General features: G+C 43.8%; 1 protein-coding gene across 6 annotated transcripts in view; it reads left to right on the plus strand.

Annotated features, from left to right (window-relative positions):
* ARMC9 (armadillo repeat containing 9) overlaps positions 1 to 21,932 on the plus strand; it is a 178,833-nt gene that overhangs the window by 64,061 nt on the left and 92,840 nt on the right. For all 6 annotated transcript variants that reach the window (XM_005202963.5, XM_005202964.5, XM_005202962.4 and 3 more), the window contains exons 15-17: positions 2,881 to 3,020; positions 4,165 to 4,241; positions 7,938 to 8,012. In XM_005202963.5, the coding sequence (XP_005203020.1) occupies positions 2,881 to 3,020; positions 4,165 to 4,241; positions 7,938 to 8,012 (292 nt within the window). The remainder of the gene's footprint in view (positions 1 to 2,880; positions 3,021 to 4,164; positions 4,242 to 7,937; positions 8,013 to 21,932) is intronic.

A 21,932-nucleotide genomic window follows, 5' to 3' on the forward strand; every position in this document is an offset into this window, starting at 1 on the left:
GTCTGCTCAAACTTATGTCCATTGAGTTGGTGATGACATCCAACCATCTTATCCTCTGTTGCCCCCTTCTTCTCCTGCCCTCAATCTTTCCCAACATCAGGGTCTTTTCCAATGTGTCAGCTCTTCAAATCAAGGGGCCAAAGTATTGGAGCTTCAGCATCAGTCCTTCCAATGAATATTCAGGGTTGATTTCCTTTAGGATTGACTGGTTGACTCTTTTTGCTGTCCAAGGGACTCTCAAGAGTATTCTCCACAGTTCGAAAGCATCAGTTCTTCAGCACTCAGCCCTTTATGGTCCAACTCTCACATCCTGCTCCTACATGTTAAAGCACCATTGTATCCTCCCAATGAGTGTTATCTCATGCTGACAAGATGCTAGATGCTAGATTGTGTCTTAAGCCATGTGCAAGGTTCGGAAATAAACACAGGAATAAAACCCGATAGAGCCTCAGCCTGCCAAATGCTCAGAGTTCATTGTGGGAGAAGGCATATAAATGCACAGGCACAGTCAGCGGGGTCAGTCGCCCTTTGGAAGTCAGAGTGGAGCTTCCTGGTTCCTTGTCCATTCATCTCAGCCTGCCACCCTATGGTCTCAGCCTGGACCCCCTCATGACATGCAACTGTTCCACATTAGAAATTTAAAAATCAGACACCTCTTCTTGAAGCAGAACTGATGTCCTCCCAGAGCGTTTTTGTTTTGTTTTTTAGCTGACAGCATTGTTAAGGTATACTTTGTTGTTGCTCGGTCATGTCTGCCTCTTTGCGACCCCATGGGCTGTAGCCCACCTGGCTCCTCTCCATGGGATTCTCCAGGCAAGAATACTGGAGTGGGTTGCCATGCCCTCCTCCCGGGAATCTTCCTGACCCAGGGATTGAATCCGAGTCTCCTGCATTGGCAGGCAGATTCTTTACCACAGAGCCACCTGGGAAGCCAAAGGTGTACTTTTACATACCACAAAATTTACCCATTTTAAGTGTACAGTTCAATGATTTTTGGTATATTTACAGAGTTGTACAACCACTACTACAGTCTAATTTTAGAACATTTCCATCATCACCAAAAGGAACTTCATGCCTCTTTGCAGTCACTTTTCACTTCTATTCCTCACCTGGGCAGCCACCACTGTTTTCTGTAGATTTACCTCGACTGGTGTGTTCTTTTATGACTGGCTCCTTTCACTTGGCATACTGCTTTTGAGGTTCACACAGAGATAGCATGTATCAGCACTTTCTTCCTTTGTGTTGCCGAGTGATAGGCCATCATATGAATAGGCCACATTTTGCCTTTGCATTCATCAGTTGATGATACCTTACTTGCTTCTACTTTTTGCCTATTATGTGTAGTGCTGCTGTGAATATTTGCATACAAGTCTTTGTTTTCTTTTCTCCTGGGTAGGTATCTAGGAGTGGAATTGCTGGGTCATATGCTAATTCGTCCAGCATTTATATTCCCTGATGACACATGACTTTTTATTTGACTATTAAGAATTTTATTACCTTGAGTACCTAACTTTTTCTGTAAGTCCTCTTGTGAACACATTGCCTTCCCATCAGATGTGGTCAATATTTGACTGACTCTGACTAATAACCTGGGCTTCCCAGCTGGCGCTAGTGATAAAGAATCTGCCTGCCAATAATGCAGGAGACATAAGAAACACTGGTTCGATCCCTAGGTCAGGAAGATCCCCTGGAGGAGAAAATTGCCACCTACTCCAATATTCTTGCCTGGAGAATCCCATGGACAGAGGAGCCTGGTGGGCTACAGTTCACAGTGTTGCAAAGAGTCAGACATGACTGAGGTGACTTAGCACACACACTAATAACCTAACACCTGAAAAATGACATACTCTGAGTGTATATATGTTTTGTAGGGGGAAAGCTGTAGTTATGGCTGTAGATATATAGACCTGGCAAAGTTCTCTTTTCCAGGTCCCTGCTAATGAAAGTTTCTTTTTCTACCTGTATGAATTAAGAATTACAAATGATCTGCAGAGTTATTACTTCATTAGATCACAGGAACATAATTCTGTTTGTTTATAGAGATAATTTAGCTTAATGTTGACAGTATTTGAAAAATTTGCAGAAATTTAATAACTATAGTTATTGTAGTGCTTAGTCCCATCAGTTCTTAAGGCTGACATGATGATATCCACCATAACAATGTGATGGTGCCTTGGTATTGTAAGATTTTACACCAGGACTTTGGGTGGAAAGTAATTCCATATAAATTGTATTATCCAGGTTATTAAACTACCCTTATTCTATAGAGATCTGAATCAAAATGGTATTAAGCTGGTTTTATGTTCTTTTTTGTATCTCTGTATTTTTATATAGCTCAGAGTGCCTACACTGGATTATACAGACTAGATTTTAAGTAAAAATATGTTTGTCAGTGAACTATTTCTGTGACTCTGTTTCCTGGGTTAAGTAGACCAAAAGCTATCAATAAATATTTATGAAGTATTTGAGGTGATGCTCTGCTAATTCTATATATTGAAATAGAAACTTTCAAAGTAGGAAGTCTCCTTACTGCCTTATTTTTCTTTAACCTTTTAATGATACCCCTGAAAGGTAAAGAGTTTATTGTTAGGAATTCCTTGGAGATCCTGTGGTTAGAACTCTGTGCTTTCACTGCCGAGAGGGCATGTATTCAACCCCTGGTGAGGGAACTAAGATCCCACAAACCACGTGATGTGGCCAAAAGAAGAAGAAAAAGAATTTATTGCTGTAGTTTCAGTTGTATAGGTCTAAAAGTAAAGCAGTCCTTTGAGTCTGTAACCTCTATAAACTTCCTTTTCTGATATGCACTCACACTACTGTGTTCTCTTACATGGAAGGTTTCTTACCGGCTTTAATCACCTGTCGGCTATCTCATCCTAGGCGCCCACTGCAGACAGCGATGATTCAAGATGGCCTCATCTTCTGGCTGATTGACATCCTGAAGGAGCCCGACTGCCTGTCTGACTACACGCTCGAGTATTCGGTGGCCCTGCTCATGAACCTCTGCCTCAGGAGCGCAGGTCTCACAGCCCTACTCCCCTCCCCCAGCTCTGGGTTGGCTTTCATTTTTCCCTCTTAGAAAAACTCAAAACAGAGTGTGAAGCATATCCAACTAGGTGTAAAGCTATTGAATCCCTAAAGCCAACATGCCACCCTGGCCTTGGAAAGAAGAGTTTATGTTATTCAATTATATGCAATATATATATTAAGAGAAAATTGAATTACATTATGTTTTTCTCCCTCTTTGTTACATTATTCAAAGGTAGGAAATGAAGAATTATGACCTGTTTTATCTGAAGACAGAGAAGTACATTCCTAAGATTCTATGGGATTAAGTTGTGGCATTAATCTGACGTTACGGCAGAGCAGTGACGTTCAACCAGACTCCCTGCTCTTAATCACAGTCGCCTTTTCCATTCCATCTCCTAGAGATGGGAATTCCCATGTGACATCTCTGGTCATTTATGTCTTGATCAATAAAGGGAGTGATTTTCACTCTCCAACAGATTCCACCCCACTTAAATGATCTGTTTCCTGAAATGGAAGAAGCCTCCTTAGAAGAGCTGCCCTGAGCAGTCCCAGTGTTAGGAGAAGGCTACCTAGATAAATAGCTCAGGGGTACTTGTGAGAAGCACCTTCCCCCTCAGATGCTGTGGAATCTGAACCACCTGTGTGTTGTTGACTGACTAAAGGACTTCTTTCAGAGTTCTCTTTTGAAAAACAGCATATGCAAATTTACTAGCTTGAAAGCATTTATCAGGTTATAATCAGCTTTTCTTGATTATCATCAGTTTATCTTCAGTGATTGCTGTGATGTTTAGAACCACTGAGACAGCCGTTGGTTTTTCTGTGATGGTGTGTGCGCTTGGGAGGAGGGCATCGCTCTTCGATTCCTTGTGGTTCCTGTAGTGAGCGGCTCTGTGCTCTGCCTGAATGATAAGAACCACTGGGACCATGTTGCCCTGTACTGAGCTACTTAACTTCCACATCGCCTTTTGAGGTGGACCCTAATGATTTCCAAGGGACCCCAGAGGGAGAAACAGGGCCCCACCCAAGATCACCCAGCTCATAAGCAGAGAAGCCGAGATATGTTTTTAAATCTGCCTGACTTGTGCCTCTGAGTTTAGACGTGACCTGTTCTGTTTTGCTGTTTTTCTCCTAAAGGGAAGAATATGTGTGCCAAGGTGGCGGGCCTGGTGCTGAAAGTCCTTTCGGATCTGCTCGGCCATGAAAACCACGAGGTACCCAGTCAGCGCCGCTGGCCCCGGGCTCATGGGAGGGCTGGTCCTGGGTACTTACCTCATCACCTTCCTTCAAATATCTGTATAACCTGTGCCAGAGCTTTCTGTCAAATTTTGGAACCTGGAGCAGGAGGCGGCTTCCAGCTTCCGGTGTGTGAGCACAGCCGCCATCGCTGGTCTGTGCGGCTTTCTCCTGGGCGTTATTTTTTTCCTCCTCCCCCTCTCCCCTCCCCTTCACCCCTCCCCTCCACTATGGCGTTCCTCTACTGAGTTTAATATATGGCCCTGGACGTGTACATAACCTGGTAGTGTATTTAATATTGTGGGCATGATTAATTTGTATAAATAGCAGTGCCCTCTCCATCTCGGTCTTTTCTTACTCTCTTCCCCGCGTCTTTAGGTCCTTTCTCCGTTGCTCTCTGTCCATCTAGAGCCTTCACTCTCGCCACCACACAACAGCCCCCTGTTGGCAGCCCTTCTGTTCACTCGTCCAGCCCCCAGGGGTGCGCCTCCCCGCCCTTTGCGTCCTCCTTGGACATCTCCACCCTTACCCCTTGACCCAGGCCAGGGCGTCCCTGAGGTGTAGACACTGGTCACTGCCTGCTCACCCTGTACGTCAGGGTCCTGCCAGGTTGTCCTGCGGAGTGGCCGGCCTCGCTTCTACCCTCGCCTGTGTCCTCCCCAGCCCTGGGGAGGTTTTCTAGCCTATAGGGCTCAAGCCCTTTTTAAATGGAACAGAGGTCTGGATGAGCTAACACACAGTGCGGTTCTTCTCTCACCTGCTTGCTACAAATGCCTTTGCAGAAACCATGGCATCACTTTGCACCTGAAGCCTAATCTCCGCAGAGCTCTGCCCTCCTTAGCTCGGGCATAGGGCTGTCTCCGCAGGGGGACCGGGTCCCACTGGATCAGAGAGAAGCCCTCGGTCTCCCCACATCTGTTCCCATTTCAGACAGCTGTATCCTGGCCATTCCTTTCACATCTCATGTTACCCCAGCACCCCCGCAGCTGAGTGACCTGGACTGCTTTAGCGAGTGGAGGCTTATTCATTTTTACAGTGCCTGAAAGTGAAAATCGCTCAGTCGTGTTAGACTCTTTGCTACCCCATGGACTATGCAGTCCACGAAATTCTCAAGGCCAGAATACCGGAGTAGGTAACCTTTCCCTTCTCCAGGGGATCTTCCTAACCCAAAAATTGAACCCGGGTCTCCTGCATTGCAGGTGGATTCTTTACCAGCTGAGCCATAGGGAAGCCCAAGAATACTAGAGTGAGCAGCCTTTCCCTTCTCCAGCGGATCTTCCTGACCCAAGAATTAAACCAGGGTCTCCTGCATTGCAGGCGGATTCTTTAACAACTGAGCTATTAGGAAAGCCCTTACAGCGCCTGCCATGCCTTTATATTTTAAAATCAGCGAGCTCTTAACTACTTCTAGACCAGAGTGAACTCTCTGTTCCATTTTATTCAACTCAGACAGTTGAAGCCAGTGGGAATTATATCCTGTCACCTAACAGAAAAGTTTGGTTCCAAGTGTCAGAACCATGTCAGCTCTGAAAACTGAATAGACCAAAGGAGTCAGGTCTTGTCATTAACTCTTGCCAAAGGATCTGCTTTGAAAATGAGCAGGAAAATCCATGTATATATATATATAGTTGTTATTCAGTTGCTCAGTCATGTCCAACTCTTTGTGACCTGCAAGCCAGGCTTCCTGTCCTTCACCATTTCCCAGAGTTTACTCAAACTCGTATCCATTGAGTCAGTGATGCTATCCAACAATCTCATCCTCTGTCGTCCCCTTCTCCTCCTGCCTTCAGTCTTTCCCAGTATTAGAGTCTTTTCCAATGAGTCAGCTCTTTGCCTCAAGTGGCCAAAATACTGGCATTCAGCTTCAGCATCAGTCCTTCCAATGAATATTCAGGGTTAATAATAATAATAATATATATATAATATATTGGAGCCTAGAAATGTCTTTCCTACATAAAATTCTCACACACGTGTCCTTATGAGATAGTCATGGTCTTGAAAAACAAAATCAAGAAGCCATAAAGAAAAAAATACCCATAGTTAAATATATGAACTTCAATCATATAATCATATGGAAAGAGATTTGCATCACATATGACAAAAGTTTTATATCCTTTACATGTAAAGAGCTCTTATACATTGATAAGTAAGAGTCAAACAGAGAAAAATAGGAAAAAAAAGATAAAGTATGTAAAAGGACAGTTTACAGAATAGTAAATCTTGATGATTTACTATAAACATGAAAAGATGTTCAGTTTCTGCTAGTCATCAGGGAAATGAAAATAAAGATAACTATACAATGCCCTCTCTTACCTGTTATATTAGCAGAAATGAAAAGTGATAATAAATCCAGTGCTAGAAAAGGGTGGTGGGAAATGAGTCCTCCTCCCCATCCATGGTATGGAGAGAGCAGAGCATACAGTCCACTCCAAAGGGAGGGCTCATTTATCAAATCCTGTCTGGCTTAATGGTGGGGTTACCTGTGTGATTAAGACATGGGTCCTATCCTTGAAGAGCTCATAGGGGAGACATAAGTATAAATCTTAAAATACACTGAGTCCAGCACAGAAGTGGAGGGCTGTACAGGAAGGAGGGTAGAGTACTCTGTCTGGGCGCTCAGGAAAGGATTCCTCTGAGATATGTGTGAACTGAGTTTTAAAGGATGAGCCATAACTTTCCAAGGAGACATATGTGGGAATAGCATCCCCAGCAAGGTGAGCTGTTAGGACCAGCCCAGGGCATGTCCCAGGTGCTGTGTATATCAGGGAGTCTCTTAAGTAGTGTGGAACCTGTGCAGTGTGCATTTCAAGTGGCAGGAAGGAAGAAGCCGAGGAAGACTTTACGGAGGCCAAACCTCGAAGGGCCTTGTGTTCTCTAATCAGGAGTTAGAACTTCCCAGGGCATTCCTAGGGGGCTTCCCCAGTGCCTCAGTGGTAAAGAATCTGCCTCAATGCAGGAGATGCGGGTCAGTCCCTGGGTTGGGAAGATCCCCTGGAGGAGGGCATGGCAGCCCACTCCAGTATCCTCGCCTGGAGAATTCCATGGACAGAGGAACCTGGTGGGCTTACAATCCATGGGGTTACAAAGAGTCGGACATGACTTGAAGCAACTGAGCACGCACGCAGGGAGTTTCTATGGAAGGTTTCCGAGGTTGGAAGAGGGATTAATACGGCCCAAGTTGTAGATTCTCAGCAATGATATGATGGTTGGATAAAAGGGTGAATGTAAAGGCAGAGAGATCCTTTTGGAGATTCGATGTAGCCCAGGTCATGGACAATGACATCTGAACAAGGACTGTGGCAGCACATGTTTATAGGAAGGATTCCCATCAAGGATAACTTGGAGACTCAGTATTGGAGAGGAAGAAGAGAGGAATCAAGGATGCCTCCAGGGGTTCTAGCCTGAGTGGTCAGGAAGACATCAGTTAAACAGTGAAATGTAGTGGGAGTAAGCTGTGGGAGGGAATGGTGCATGCTCTGCTTTGAACTCTCAGTTGTAACCTTTGCCCTGCGACGTGCCAGCAGAGGTGTCTGTCATTTGGAGCTCAAGGGGCTGTGAAGATGGCAGTGGTCACCCTCCTCACCAGCCAGGCTGCTCTCCAGGGTGGTGTGTGATAGTTGAATTGTATGGTGTTTGAGAACTCGCACATGACTGTTTGTTTTCTCCCCTTAAAGATACAGCCGTATGTGAACGGAGCTCTGTACAGCATCCTTTCCATCCCATCCATTCGCGAGGAAGCTAGAGCAATGGTAAGAAAACGTGCTCGTGGGGTCAGTCACCATCCGTCAGTGCCACGTTCAGAGGCTGTTAGCGCAAGAACTTCCCAGTTGGGCCCCAGGGAGGGCTTCGAAGGGTTTCTAAACTCCCTGGAATTGTATCCGAAACACATATTTGCCGTTTTCTGGGGCCAGAGTTTGTGGTTTTTATCAGATTCTCAAGGGATCTCGGCTGACAGAATTAAGAACTACAGCATCAGAAGTTCCTTTGTTGTTGTTCAGTTGCTAAGCCATGTCTGACTCTTTATGACCCCCTGGACTGCAGCATGCCAGACTTCCCTGTCCTCCACTATCTCCCAGAGTTTGCTCAAGTTCACGTCCATTGGGTTGGTAATGCTGTCTAACCCACCTCATCTTCTGCTGCTCTCATCTCCTTTTGCTTTCAATCTTTCCTGGCATCAAGGTCTTTTCCAGTGAGTCAGATCATCACATCAGGTGGCCAGAGTATTGGTGCTTCAGCTTTGCCATCAGTCCCTCCAATGCATATTCAGGGTTGAAGTTCCTAGCAGATTTATTTTTTGGAAAGTTGTAGACCTTTTTAAAAATTTTAGTGACATTTTAATTGGGGGCTTTGGGAATGCCTATGGATTTCATAGCAGGAGAAGCTTAGCAAGAAAATGATGAAAATGATGAAATCATCACTCAGATTCACGTCTAGGCCTCCTGGAGGAATTGTGGCAGTGAGACCCGGGGCAATCAACACACTCCTTGTAATCCTCAGGCATCTGGTAGCAACCAAGTGATACAGAGGCGCTGATGAAGATGATCCAACTAGCTGGTTGGAAAAGAGTGAATTGAATATTTAATGTGTTAACATTAGTGCTTGCATTGGAGACATAAAACAAACCTCAGGTGATTAGCATCTTCTTTCGTGATGACAGATGTTTCTAGATCTAATCAAAACCACTGGAGTTTTGTCCTTTTTCCTTACAACGTGTGAAACCAGGTTAATTGTGTGTGTGTGTTAAATGCCTAGGATGAAGGGGTTAAATATGTTTCCACTGTCAGAACACAGGCTAAATTCAGTTTGAGATCAATGAAGCATGCTCTTCCACTTGGCTTTGCTTACTTAGAAGAATTGCTATATCTTCTAATGGGTCAGCTACAATTACATCAGCAATTATGCCAGAAACACAAACTTACTTAAGGTTTATTCTGTGTGGTCACAGTAAACAATAAAACTGAATTACCTACTGCTTTTAAAGAAAAAAAAATTGCTTTCTCAATACAGACCAAGGGAAAAATAAACTTTTATTAAATTCTGCATTATGGTCATTCAGGTGAAAGAGAGAGCTTGTCAGCCAAGGCAGAGAACAAGGAAGAAAGCACGTAGGTTGAAGAAAAGGAAAGAATGGTGGTGACATGGAATCTGAAAGCACAAAGGCCAGACATCCAGGGCCCAGGGGTTGAGAAAGCATGGGGGTGGGGGGTGGTGGAGAAAGGGGACCAAGTGGGGCAAAGAGACTCACTCTTGTTGGACACAGAGGGGATCATCCTGGAGATCATCCAGCCCAGAGAGAAAAGAGGTGGAGAAAGGGACAGCCTCAGAGCCCTATATCCAGGGAGGGCAGTATCCAGAGGTGTCACAACCCTGTCATTGGAGCCCCAGGAGGAGAGGGGAGAGGTAATGAAGAGAAAAAGGGCTGAACAGACAATGATGAAAAAGCATAACCATAGTAATACGGTATCTGGGAATGAGAAACCCCCAAATGTTTGGAAATTAAACAGCACAATTGTATTAGTTTTCTATTGCTTCATAAAAAACTATCCCAAAGTTTAACGTCTTTTGAAAAATTAACGCCTCACAGTTTTTAGAGGACAGAAGTTGGGGAGCACATTAGCTGCGTGGTGCTGGCCAAGAGTCTGTCCTTCGATTCAGCTGAGGGCAGAGGATCCACTTCTAAGCCCGTTGTTACATTGGCTATTGTCCGGGGACCTCGTTTCCCAGCCAGTGGCCTCTCCACAGGGCTTGTCTCTATATGGCAGCTGGCTTACCCGCTGAGGGATCCTAGAGAGACAGAGAGTGAGCCAGACAGCAGCCACAGTCTCCTTGGGATGTGTGGAGAGAGTAGCATGGAGACATCCACACTACCATGTGTAAAATAGACAGCCCAGGGGAATTTGCGGTGTGACTCCGGGAACTCACACCGGGGCTCTGTAACAACCCAGAGAAGTGGAAGGGAGGTGGGAGGGAGGGGACACAGCTATACCTATAGCTGATTCGTGTTGATGTTTGGCAGAAACCAACACAATACTGTGGAGCAACTATCCTTCAATTAAAAATAAATAAAATTAATTATACGTATATAAAGAAGTGGTTACATTGACCTGTTGCCCTAATGGTCCAGGAGCAAGAGACGAGAATGAAGATAGAACACGAAATCTGGTGCAGTGAGTCAGGGGCCCTGCAGCCTCTATTGGACTGAGGTGCAGAGTCCACTCTGAGTCCAGCTTTTGTTCCTAATTACAAACTTTCTTTGATCTTATTTTTCTCAAGACACTATACTGACATAGTCTAGATCTCCTTGTTTTTACCCCTGGATGTTCCTTTCTGAGCTAGTCTCGGGAGCAATCAGCAAGTGTTTAGGCAGCGTTCAGGCCTGACTCCAAGCCAGTGTTCCAAGGTCCATGCTCTCATGATCCTAGTCATACTCCCTTCTGGGTCTGGCCTTGGAGTTTGTAACAAGGCGACTATTTTAAGAAAAACATGAACAATAATCATTAACTGATAATCCCTCAGTTTCTTAATATATGCTGTTTTCCCAGATTCTGTTTCTGTGTAATTTCTCAAAGCTGTGAAAGTACATTGTTAGGAATTCCCACTACAGCTCCCCCTTCTTGTTTTTGTAGGAGTAGATACATCAACTGAGCAACTTCTTTCTTCATCAGTTCTCAGACGGTTTCTCTCGTGCATCTGAGGACTAGACACAAGACAGTCAAAAATAGACATCCTGATATTATGGTACCAAGCAATCCTCCTCCTAAAGTTTTAATCCACATCATAGGGTTACGTTTATGTAAGCTTTCCTCAATTTCTTCAAATAAATCAGTTTCTGGGAGTAGTTGTAAGTGAGCATTCTGTATTTTAGAAATAGTAGCCTGTGATTGGGAAATATCCAAGGATAGATTATCACAAACGTGTCCTCTCAAATGTTTAGATAATTGATCCCAAGTATATGCACTTTGATGCTACTTATGAGGTGTGACACAAAATGAAGAGATATTCCCATAACACTTAAGACGAATTTGTAATTTGAAACTTTGTACTTCATCCCCTTGTAGGAGAACTGCATTTCCTAAATCAATCAATCATTCGTTAATTTCTTGGTCTGTGTGGGTTTGACTTCTCCAGGCAGAACTTGCGTTTTGGTGCCGTGCTGTACCAGTGTAGCTGTTTGTGTAGTTTGATGCATTGCCACCCCGGCTACTACCTCGGTGGTGGCTATAGCAATAATTCCATAATAGCTGCTACAAGTAGTCCAATAAACCTTTTGGAACATTGTAGTACTTTCTTTATAACCTTTAAAAGAGCATGTGTTTCAGGGGAGCCTTCCCAGGGTCTGGTTTGATTTACTGGAAGCCATATTCCCAATCTCCTTCTTAGTATAACAAATGAGTGATGAGAATTACAAAGAATTTAAGCAGCTATATAATTTGCAATCCTGGCAAGAAAGTGCTTATACACTTTCATTGATAGAAATTGTTCCTTTCGAGAACACATAAGGATCTCTCACACAAGCATGAATATAGAATGTCCAGTTTGTACTGGTGTTAAATGTCAATGAATAATTAGTTTTATTGGAATAATGTCCATCCCAAATTTGGAATTTTTCAAGACCTAAAGCCAATTCCCAACTCCCTTCTTGCCCTCTTCCTTGATCTAATTGTGGGAAGGGGAGTGACATGCCAATACCATGTCATATAGTTGGATGATCTGAATGAGTGGTAGCATTGGTATGGTTAAAGACTTTATGCACCTGCCAATGCAGCCTTTTGTGAGGATTGCAGGACTGATTTTGATGAGAGCAGTTAGAGACTGCATACCCTGTAGGGGACCAGTCCCATACAATTCCGTAGGAACCATTCATGACAATTACTCCCTCAGCCCTGTGGCAGTTATCCCTCTGAGTACGACCTTGTTTTTCAGTCCACAGGTCACGATGCTTGCCTAAAGGTCTGTCCGATTTGGTGTCATTATTGGGTTCTGAGTTGTCATAAGCAAAACTCAGACCAGAGAGAAGATGTAGCTGAACCTTAAGATAGTTATGATTTAAAGAATTAGTGGACAGCCGGGCTTGCATAGATAATTAAAGACATCCTGTAGCCGGTCCTATACAAATTGGCCTGGATTCATACCCATAAGTAACATTGAAGGGAGTCCTTTTTTCTTGTTTAAAAAGAGGAGGGCATGTACCTTCAGGTCCTGGTATTCAGAAAGAATTATTAACATAAACGGAGATCATAGAATCCCCCCAAACAATGGGTTTTAGTAGTGGGAGGCTAGGTATGTATGCCCAATAAGTATAATTTTTAGATTCAGCTGTTGCTAGGGGATATACTCACTGCGGTGGTGATATGAGCAAACATGGAAACAGCCAGATTGTTAGGAGTGACAGCTTTCCCTTCATTTTCTAAGATCTCCTCTGATTTCTGTGTTAACCTTTTAATTTGTCCCCAAGTGGGGATCTTGTTCCAATGCGTCAACGAGAGGGGAATCGTTGTCTTTGTCTGTCTCAGACTCAAGCCTTCGAAACTCATTACTGGGGCCTCTACATCTCATGAGAAGTGTCTCTCCCGTGGGATATGATATGGTTTCAGATGACACGAGGGAATCCAAACGGGTGTTTCTGAATCACCTGGCGAAACTCCCAAGGCTTCTGTTGGAGATGTGGTTATTGCAACCGTCTGGCATGTACGACAAGTCTGCACAATCTGTTTTGGTTGAGACCAAGTGATATGAGACTTGGTTTTTAAACATTTTGAATTACAGTGTGTCAGATCATGAAAGGCTGATGCCTCTGTAAAGACTGGAAATAAAATGGCATCAGCTTGAGCATTTCCTTCTGTTAAGGGCCCTGGTAAAGTAATATGAGCCCGAATTTGAGTAATGTAGAATAGAAATTGTCGGTGCCTTATCACCCATTGTAAATTTGTAAAAAGCGTGTATAATGTGGATGGGATAGTATCCGTAATAGTTGCTGTTTCTCTATGTTTAGTGACATGTGCAGAATATTGAGAATCAGATAAGATATTAATTGCTTGGGGGTTATTTTGTAATGCGCGTGTAATAGCCAGAATTTCTGCTTGTTGTGCGGAATATCCAGGTGTTGCAATAACTAGCATAAATGCGCCTGTATATCCTGCTTTTCCTCGGGTAGTGCCATCTGTAAAAATGAAAAGAGCAATGGGAATGGGGTTGACACTAGTAGTTTTAGGCAAAATCCATCTTGTTTGTTTTAAAAACTGCCAGATAGGTAAATCAGGATAGTGGTTGTCGATTTGTCCAATATAGTCAGCTAAAGGTAGTTGCCAAGTTAGTGGCTTTTGAAGAGAATGTTTAATTCTTTGGAGGTTAGTGTAGTGCAAATAAGGCAGGGATCATGTCCAGTAAGTTGCTGAACACGTTCTCTTCCTTTTAGAATTATAGTGGCTGTATGTGTAAATAAGGGGTAATAGATTTTCTTTGTGAATTAGCTAAGAATATCCCTTCAGTTTGCATTATCAACCCAGTAGGGGAATGAGGGGTAGGGAAGACAAACAACTGGAGAGGCTCTAAAGGGTCTATTCTGTCTCTCTGGTGGTTTTGTACTGCTTGTTCTATAATTGCTAGATATTTCTCAGCCTCAGGAGTTAGCTGTCAGGAGCTATTAAGCTCTGGATTTCCTCTTAACAGAGAGAATACATGGGATAAAGGATACATTGGAATCCCTAACTTAGGTTGAATCCAGTTAATATCTCCTAATAGTTTTTGTAAGTCATTTGGAGTTTTCATTGAGTCTCTGCGTATTTGCACCTTTTGTGGTTTGATTGTAGTACGGGTAACTGTGTTTCCTAAGCACTGAGAAGGTTCAGTGTATTCTAGTTTATCAGGAGCCGAATACAGGCCAGCACATTCTGAGCATTCCTTTTAGCTTTAAAAACAATTCCTATAGGCTATCAATATTAGGTAAGGCACATAATATATCATCCATATAATGAATAATACATGCATGAGGGAATCATTGCTGTGCTAGGTGCAAAATTTTGACAAATACTGGGACTATTAAGCATACCTTGAGGTAATACAGTCCATTGAAATCTTTTATGTGGCTCCTTTAAATTAATGGAAGGAACTGAAAAGGTGAATCCAGGTTGATCACCAGGGTGTAAAGGAATAGTGAAAAAACAATCTTTAAGGTCAATAACAAACAAATGCCAATTTCTTGAAATCATATTAGGATTAGGTAGGCCAGGCTGTGAAGCACCCATTGGAACAATAATAGCATTAACAGCTCTCAGATCAGTAAGTCTTCTCCATTTGTCAGATTTCTTTTGTATAATGAACACCGGAGAAGTCCAAGTGCTAAAGGACTCAATAATACGTCCCTTGCTCAGTTGTTCATTAACTAATTCATGTAAAGCCTCCAATTTTTCTTGTTTTAGAGGCCACGGCTCTATCCACACAGGTCGATCAGTTTTCCAATTAAGGTATGGGTGTGGGTGGGGGAAGATTAATACGAGCAGTGGGGTGGTTCGAAATCTTGAGTAGTCAAAGGATAGTCTTCCTTGTTGATTTTTGCCCAGTCTCAATCCTTGTATATAACCTTGACAGAACACAATTTGGCAACTGGCCTTGATCTCTTGATTTGGAGGAATATGTATCTCAGCATGCCATTGTTCCAAGAGATCACGACCCCATAGATTGACAGGTATAGCAGCCATATAAGGTTGGATGGTGGCTGGTTGTTTATCAGGCCCTGAACAAGACAACACCATAGCACTTTGTTTTAATCCTGTGCCTGTCCTAGACCTGCAATAGATATTGGAGCAGGCCCAGTGGCCATGCTTTAGGCCAGTGTTTAGAGCTGATGATAGAAACCTTGGCTCCAGCATCTATTGAACCTTGAATGTTTTTGCCACTTATATTGACTTGACAAGTGGGTCTGGATTCCAAAATCTTTTCAGTGAGAAAAATACCAGCCTTGGCTGTGCTTCCAAATGCCCTGGAGCCTTCTTTTTTGTCTGACTGTCCTATGTCCACATAGTGAAGTGAAAGTCACTCAGTCATGTCTGACTCTTTGCGACCCCATGGACTATACAGTTCATGGAATTCTCCAGGCCAGAAAACTGGAGTGGGTAGCCTTTCCCTTCTCCAGGGGATCTTCCCAACCCAGGGATGGAACCCAGGTCTCCCACATTGCAGGTGGATTCTTTACCAGCTGAGCCACAAGGGAAGCCCAGGAATACTGGAGTGGGTAGCCTATCCCTTCTCCAGTGGATATTCCTGACCCAGGAATCGAACTGGGGTCTTCTGCATTACAGGCAGATTCTTTACCAACTGAGCAATGAGGGAGGCTGAGCAATCCTATCCACTTTAGAAACCTTCCAGGGAAGAGTGGTAGACGCCATCACCTTCAATTCTCTTTCATAATCATTGTCTGTAACTCGGTGTATGAATTTGAACTCCCTGGGAAGTCAGCCCCGATCTTCCTCACAATAATCCAACTGTCCCCTGTGGAAGTGGAGGATGGCGGGGAGGAGCCGGAGGAAAAAAAAATCCCTCATCATTTTCTTCGGAAGCCGAGGAAACAGGTTTCGAAGATGGCTTGCCCATTTCCCCAGTCTTTACATATTCTGGATTTTCAAGAGTCATCATCACTTTCATCAAAAGAATCAGAAGTCTGCAAAGGTTCCAGTACTGACTTAACTAATGCCCACGTACTCCAAATAGAAACAGGGAGCAGAGTTCCTTTTGCATGTTCTTTTTCTTAACTCAGCTCCAACCTTTTCCCAGACTTTCAAATCTAAGGTCCCTCTTGACAGGAGCCAGCAGCAATATTTATCCACTGCTTGCAACAATTCTAATAATCGCCCTTCACTAATAGAAGCTCCTCCCACTTTTGAGAGCTGTCTTAGTAAACAAATATACAGGCAATGGTGTTCTGCACTCTCAACATTTCCCATTTTAACCCTGATTAAATGCCAGAAGGATTTACCCGTGGGAATTTTCAGAGGCCTCTTAACTATCCCAGGTTCTGCATCGCTGTAGTTTTACTTTCGCTTGTAGCTGTCTTCCGCTCCGGCCCCACGTTGGGCGCCAGTTGTTGCCCTAATGGTCCTGGGAGCGAGCAACAAGAATGAAGACAGAACACGAAATCTGGTACAGTGGGTCAAGGGACCTGCAGCCTCTATTGGCCTGAGGTGCAGAGTCCACTCTGGGTCCAGCTTTTGTTCCTAATTGCAGACTTTCTTTGATCTTATCTTTCTCAAGACACTACACTGACATAGTCTAGATCTCCTTGTTTTTACCCCAGGCCATTCCCTTCTGGGCTAGTCCCAGAAACAGTCAGCAAGTGCTTAAGCAGTGTTCATGCCTGACGCCTTGGTGTTCCAAGGTCCATGCACTCATGATCCCAGCCATACTCCCTTCTGGGTCTGGCCTTGGAGTTTGTAGCAAGGCGATTATTCTAAGAAAAACATGAAATATAATGATTACCATAGTTTCTTAATATATGCTGTTTTTCTAGATTCTATTTCTGTAGAATTTCTCAAGGCTGTGAAAGTACATTATTAGGAATTCCCACTACATTGACCAGCCCAGGAACAGTGTGGGGGACACTCAGGAGTATGAATTCCAGGAGGTGGGGTCATGTTGGAGCCTGTCTGCCACTCGCTTCTAAGTCATCTCTGGATCAGAGAAATCACAGTGAAATTAGGGCTATTAATCTTTTGACATCATCATCATAGTGAAGTCGCTCAGTCCTGTCGACTCTTTTGCGACCCTGTGGACTGTAGCCTACCAAGCTCCTCCATCCATGGGTTTTCCAGGCAAGAGTACTGGAGTGGGGTGCCATTTCCTTCTCCAGGGGATCTTCCTGACCCAGGGATCGAACCTAGGTCTCCCACATTGCAGACAAGGTGCATTACCATCTGAGCCACCAGGGAAGCATCTTTTGACATATATTACAAATATTTCCCCAACTTTTCATTTGTCTTTTAGTTATGGGACTTTGGTCATATGGCAGTTAACTCTGTAGTTAAATCTATTAATATTGTCCTTTATAGTTTCTGACATAAGTTTCTATACACCCTGTGAATTATTAACGTTAAAAAGAAAATGTGGGGAACTTCCCTGGTGGTCCAGGGGCTAAGACTTCACGCTCCCAGTGCAGGGATCCGAGGTTCAGTCCCTAAACAGGGAACTGAATCCGACCTGCTAATAGAACCAGCACGGCCAAACAAATGAAAGACAGAAAGCATAGACTGATTCGGTGAAGGTGTAAGCAGCGTAAGCTTCCCTCTGGCATTTTAACTGGGATCCAAGCCTAAGCAAACGGAGAACTCTTTTGGACACATCATCTAAGCAGTTGCCCATTTATTTAGAAGAGAGGCCTCTAAGGGAGGTTATAGCTTCAACAGGGTTTTTCTAAAACCCCGAGGTCTCCCCTCATTTCACTCTTATCCTTGAGTTTTTAGGTTGAAAAAGAGTATTACATCCTTTTTCCATGTAACAGTAATAAAGGAAACCAGACAGTGAGGAGAACGTGGTCTGTCATCTCCCCACCTTAGCATCTGCTCACACACAAAGCCAAGATGGGGCAGGGCTGATGTTCAGATCAGGCCAGTGTTTGCAATACGTGTCAGCGCAGTCATTCCAGAAGGAAGTTTGGCAGTATATGTGAAAAATTATGAAAACCTCCATGCTTTGGATTCATTCATTTTCTTCTACCAGTGCAGAGAAGAGTTCTGCACATGAAGTTGCTCATTCCAGGATTTTTGTAACAGTGAAAAAACAGAATGTAAATGTGTGGTAATGCCTGCTCATGAAATTACAGTTCTTTTGCTCACAGTATTAGTAGCTACTGAAGATGATAATTAGAAAAAGCAGTATGAGACAGTATGGAAACTTTTTATTGTGTAATGGGGGATAAAAGAAGAATATGGCATTATTATTACAATAACTCTGTTTTTGCAACTGTGTAAAACATTTGTGTGCTTGTGGGAAATGACAAAGAATACATAAAAATTATATTAGTAAAAAAAAAAATTATATTAGTACCAAATGCTACTATGGTGGTCTTAATGCCAAAAAAAAAAAGAAAAAGATAGATGCGTGCCCTGAGGCCTATTTGAAATTTAAGATCCCTTCAGGGTCTGGGGCTGGAGAGCAGATGCAATCAAGAGGGCTGCTCTAATGCCAACTCCAAGGCCTTCTTGCCCCCAGGGAATTGTTGGCGTCAGACCTCCTCCCTGGGATCTAAACCTCAGCCAGACATGGCGCCCTGGGCTGGAGCAGACCAGATGCTCGGTCAGTTGTGAAGGCTCTCAGAGTCTCCGGGAGAGCCAGGGAGCTGGGCTTAGATGCCACGGAGCTGGGAGGAATGCCCACCCACCCCCACGGGGCTGCTCCAGAGATACCCTTGCTGTGCCTTGCACCCTGGCCCCAGGCCATTCTCGCACTGCCATGCGGGAAACTCAGCCCTGCTGTCCCCAGAGGCCGGATGCCACCCCAGCCAACTCTCCCAAAGATGTGTGTCCCTGTGTGCCTGATTCTTCCCATGGCCCACTGCTGAATCAGTCTCACACGAGCACGTCTGTTTGTCGGCAGGACCGAGAGGTCATCTGCCCGCATGCCCCTCGCTCAGGGGAGCCTGGGAATGCTCAGAGTCTGGCTGCCACTCTGGGAAATGAACACACCGTAGGAAAGCTGTGTCAGGTGTTCATCAGCTCCAGCTGCAGCAGTTGTCCCTTATGGATGGTAGGCCTGCTTGCTGTATTCCATGGCCTCCATGATGAGGGGGCCTTTCAAAATTCAAAACGGACAGGATAAATTGATACAGCTTTTTTACTTACGTATTTCTTTTAAATATTTATTTGTTTGCGCCAGGTCTTAGCTGCAGACGCGGGATCTTTAGTTGCAGCACATGAGATCTAGTTCTCCAACCAGGGATTGAACCTGGGCCCCCTGCTTTGGGAGCAGAGTCCCAAACACTGGACCCCCAGGGAAGTCCCTATACAGCCTTTTTAGAAAGCAATTTAGTGATATGTATAACGGTCCTAAAAAATATTAACATTCTTTGCCCAGGAATTCTACTTCTGGAGCTCCATACAAGAACACGAACAAAGATTCATGTATCAAAATATCCATCACTGCATTCCTGATCATAGTGGAAAGTAGGAGACAACTAAATGCCAGGCATGGTTAAGGAGGGACTGGTTAAGTCAGAACAGAGGCAGAGGGTCAATCGGGAGCTGATGAGCCCAGGGCGGTGTTTGAATGTTGCCTCTGCGACTTCCCAGTACCTCATGGTGTATCGTTGGGCTTATGACTTATTCTCTCAGTGGCAAAGTGGGTATTGTTTTAGTATCAAATTCATAAGACCATTATGAGAATTAAAAGAGCTGACACATGTAAAATATTTAGAACAGTGCCTGGCACATAGCAAATATTGGGAAAATATTAGCTATTATTGTTATAGTTATTAAAATTGTGTTTATAAAGAATTTACTGACATTCAAACAGTCATAGGGTTTAGTTGAAAAACAGCAGTCAGTCTTATATTGTCAATATGATGTCAGTTATGTAAACAGTGCCCATAAAAGGAGGGCATATCTCAAAACGTCCACAGTTTTTTTAATGTCTGAGTGTAGGGGCTTGTGGATAATTTTAATTCTTTTCCTTTGTTTGTGAAAAAGTGAAAGTCGCTCAGTCGTGTCCCACTCTTTGCAACCCCATGGACTGTACAGCCCATGAAATTCTCCAGGCCAGAATACTGGAGTGGGTAGCCTTTCCCTTCTCCAGGGGGTCTTGCTGAGTTTAGTTTACCAGTTTTCTGCAGAGAACCTATATACCTTCCCTGCTAAAAGAAAGTATTCATGTGCACCTGACACATATGTTTATGTGTTTTTTTAAATTAGTTGATTATTTTAGCTGTTCTGAGTCTTCGTTGCTGCATGGGCTTTTCTCTAGTTGTGAAGCATGCGGGGCTACTCTCTGCTTGCAGCCCGTGGGCTCAGTACTTGTGGCTCGAGGCTTAGTTGCTCCAAGGCATATGGGATCTTCCCAGAGGAGGCGTCGAATCCATGTATCCTTAACCACTGGGCCACCAGGGAAGTTCTGTTTATATTTCCCAAGAGAAATTTCTCGTGAAGACCCGTAGTGATGTAAGTGTGGACTGTTTGGGTCGGAACAAAATAGAACACTAGAGAGAGCTGACCTGCTGAGCGTGAAAGGAGAGTTAGAAATTACTTGGACTGGATGGTATTTGGTGCATGTCGTAGGCCCTGACAGGGGCTTTATCTATTTCATTCCCAAAAGGCCCCCAAAGCAGTTCCTGTAGTTGTGCCCATTTTGCTGTGATGAAATGAGGTTTAGAGGTTAAAACCCTTGCCCGGTGGCATAGCCAGTGAGCAGCTGGTCTGGGTGGTTTGGCTCCAGTGTTTGGGACACACCCCCGAACCTTTACCTAACGAGGAATCTGCATGTGATCCATCCTTTTCTTTCCTTCAGTACTGCATACAGATACAGTCTTCCGTGTGATTGTCTTTATGACGGTCTCTAATCTCAGCGAGCTGGCAGAAATGGACATTCCTTGTTTCTCTGCTTTTAGCACACATTCATATTCTTATTTTCACGTATCTGGCTGATATACAAATACCTGCTCTCTTACCCTTTACATCTGCCTTGGCATTTTTATTTGGCCTGGATTATCTGAAATGACATGTTATTGCTTTCATGATAAAATATTTTTATGATTTATTATTCCTATAATTTACATTTTAGCTTAGTAAAATAAACATATGGTTTATGTACTTCACTTATTTTAATAAAATAAATTTCACTTCTCTTAAATATACATTTAATAATAAGTATAAAAATATATGGACTTCCCAGATGGTGCTAGTGGTTCAGAACCCTCCTGCCAATGCAGACGTAAGAGACCGAGGTTTGATCCCTGGGTTGGGAAGATCCCCTGGAGGAGGGCACGGCAACCTGCTCCAGTGTTCTTGCCTGGAGAATCCCATGGACAGAGGAGTCTGGCGAGCTATGGTCCATACAAAGAGTTGGACAGGACTGAAGCAACTTAGCATGCACCTACACACATAAAAATATATATTTAAAAGACGTGAAATTTCTTATGGAGAAATTTTCTATTAAAAAATCTTCCCCCAATAATCTTCCTAATTACAGAGAAGGAATTTGTGTTTTTTTTTAACCCCCAAGTAACAACTGAGCTAGAGACAGAAGAAAGAGATCAAGTGAGAATTAAAAGACCTTTCAATATATAAACAGTTAATCATTTGCAAGAGTAAACTCTAGCTAAAAAAAAAAAAAAAAATGGAGAGCCTGAATGAATCGTTTGTCTCACTCCACTGGCAAAAAGGTAAAATGTTGACAGTGGTCAGCTGGTTGGCGGTGATCCTAACCTTTGGTGTTTTAGGGTTTATCCCTCTGCTTGCACTTGACCACGTTCTTCTACCTCTGGCCCTTACTTTGGGACAGGATGGAGTCTGGGGAAGAGGTCAGTTTAGGAGGTAAATAGAAAATGCAGCCCTCCTGACAATAGACAAGCCCAGGTGTGTCTGACTGGTTCCCCAGGAGCCTGGGTGCTGCTGACCACACCCTCTGTGAAACTCTCTTCCCTTGTCGACTGTCCAGTTCTTCCTCCCAGGCCACTCCTTCACCTTCTGTTC

This window comes from Bos taurus, chromosome 2 (assembly GCF_002263795.3).
Source record: "Bos taurus isolate L1 Dominette 01449 registration number 42190680 breed Hereford chromosome 2, ARS-UCD2.0, whole genome shotgun sequence".
In the NCBI taxonomy this organism is placed as follows: Eukaryota; Metazoa; Chordata; class Mammalia; order Artiodactyla; family Bovidae; genus Bos; species Bos taurus.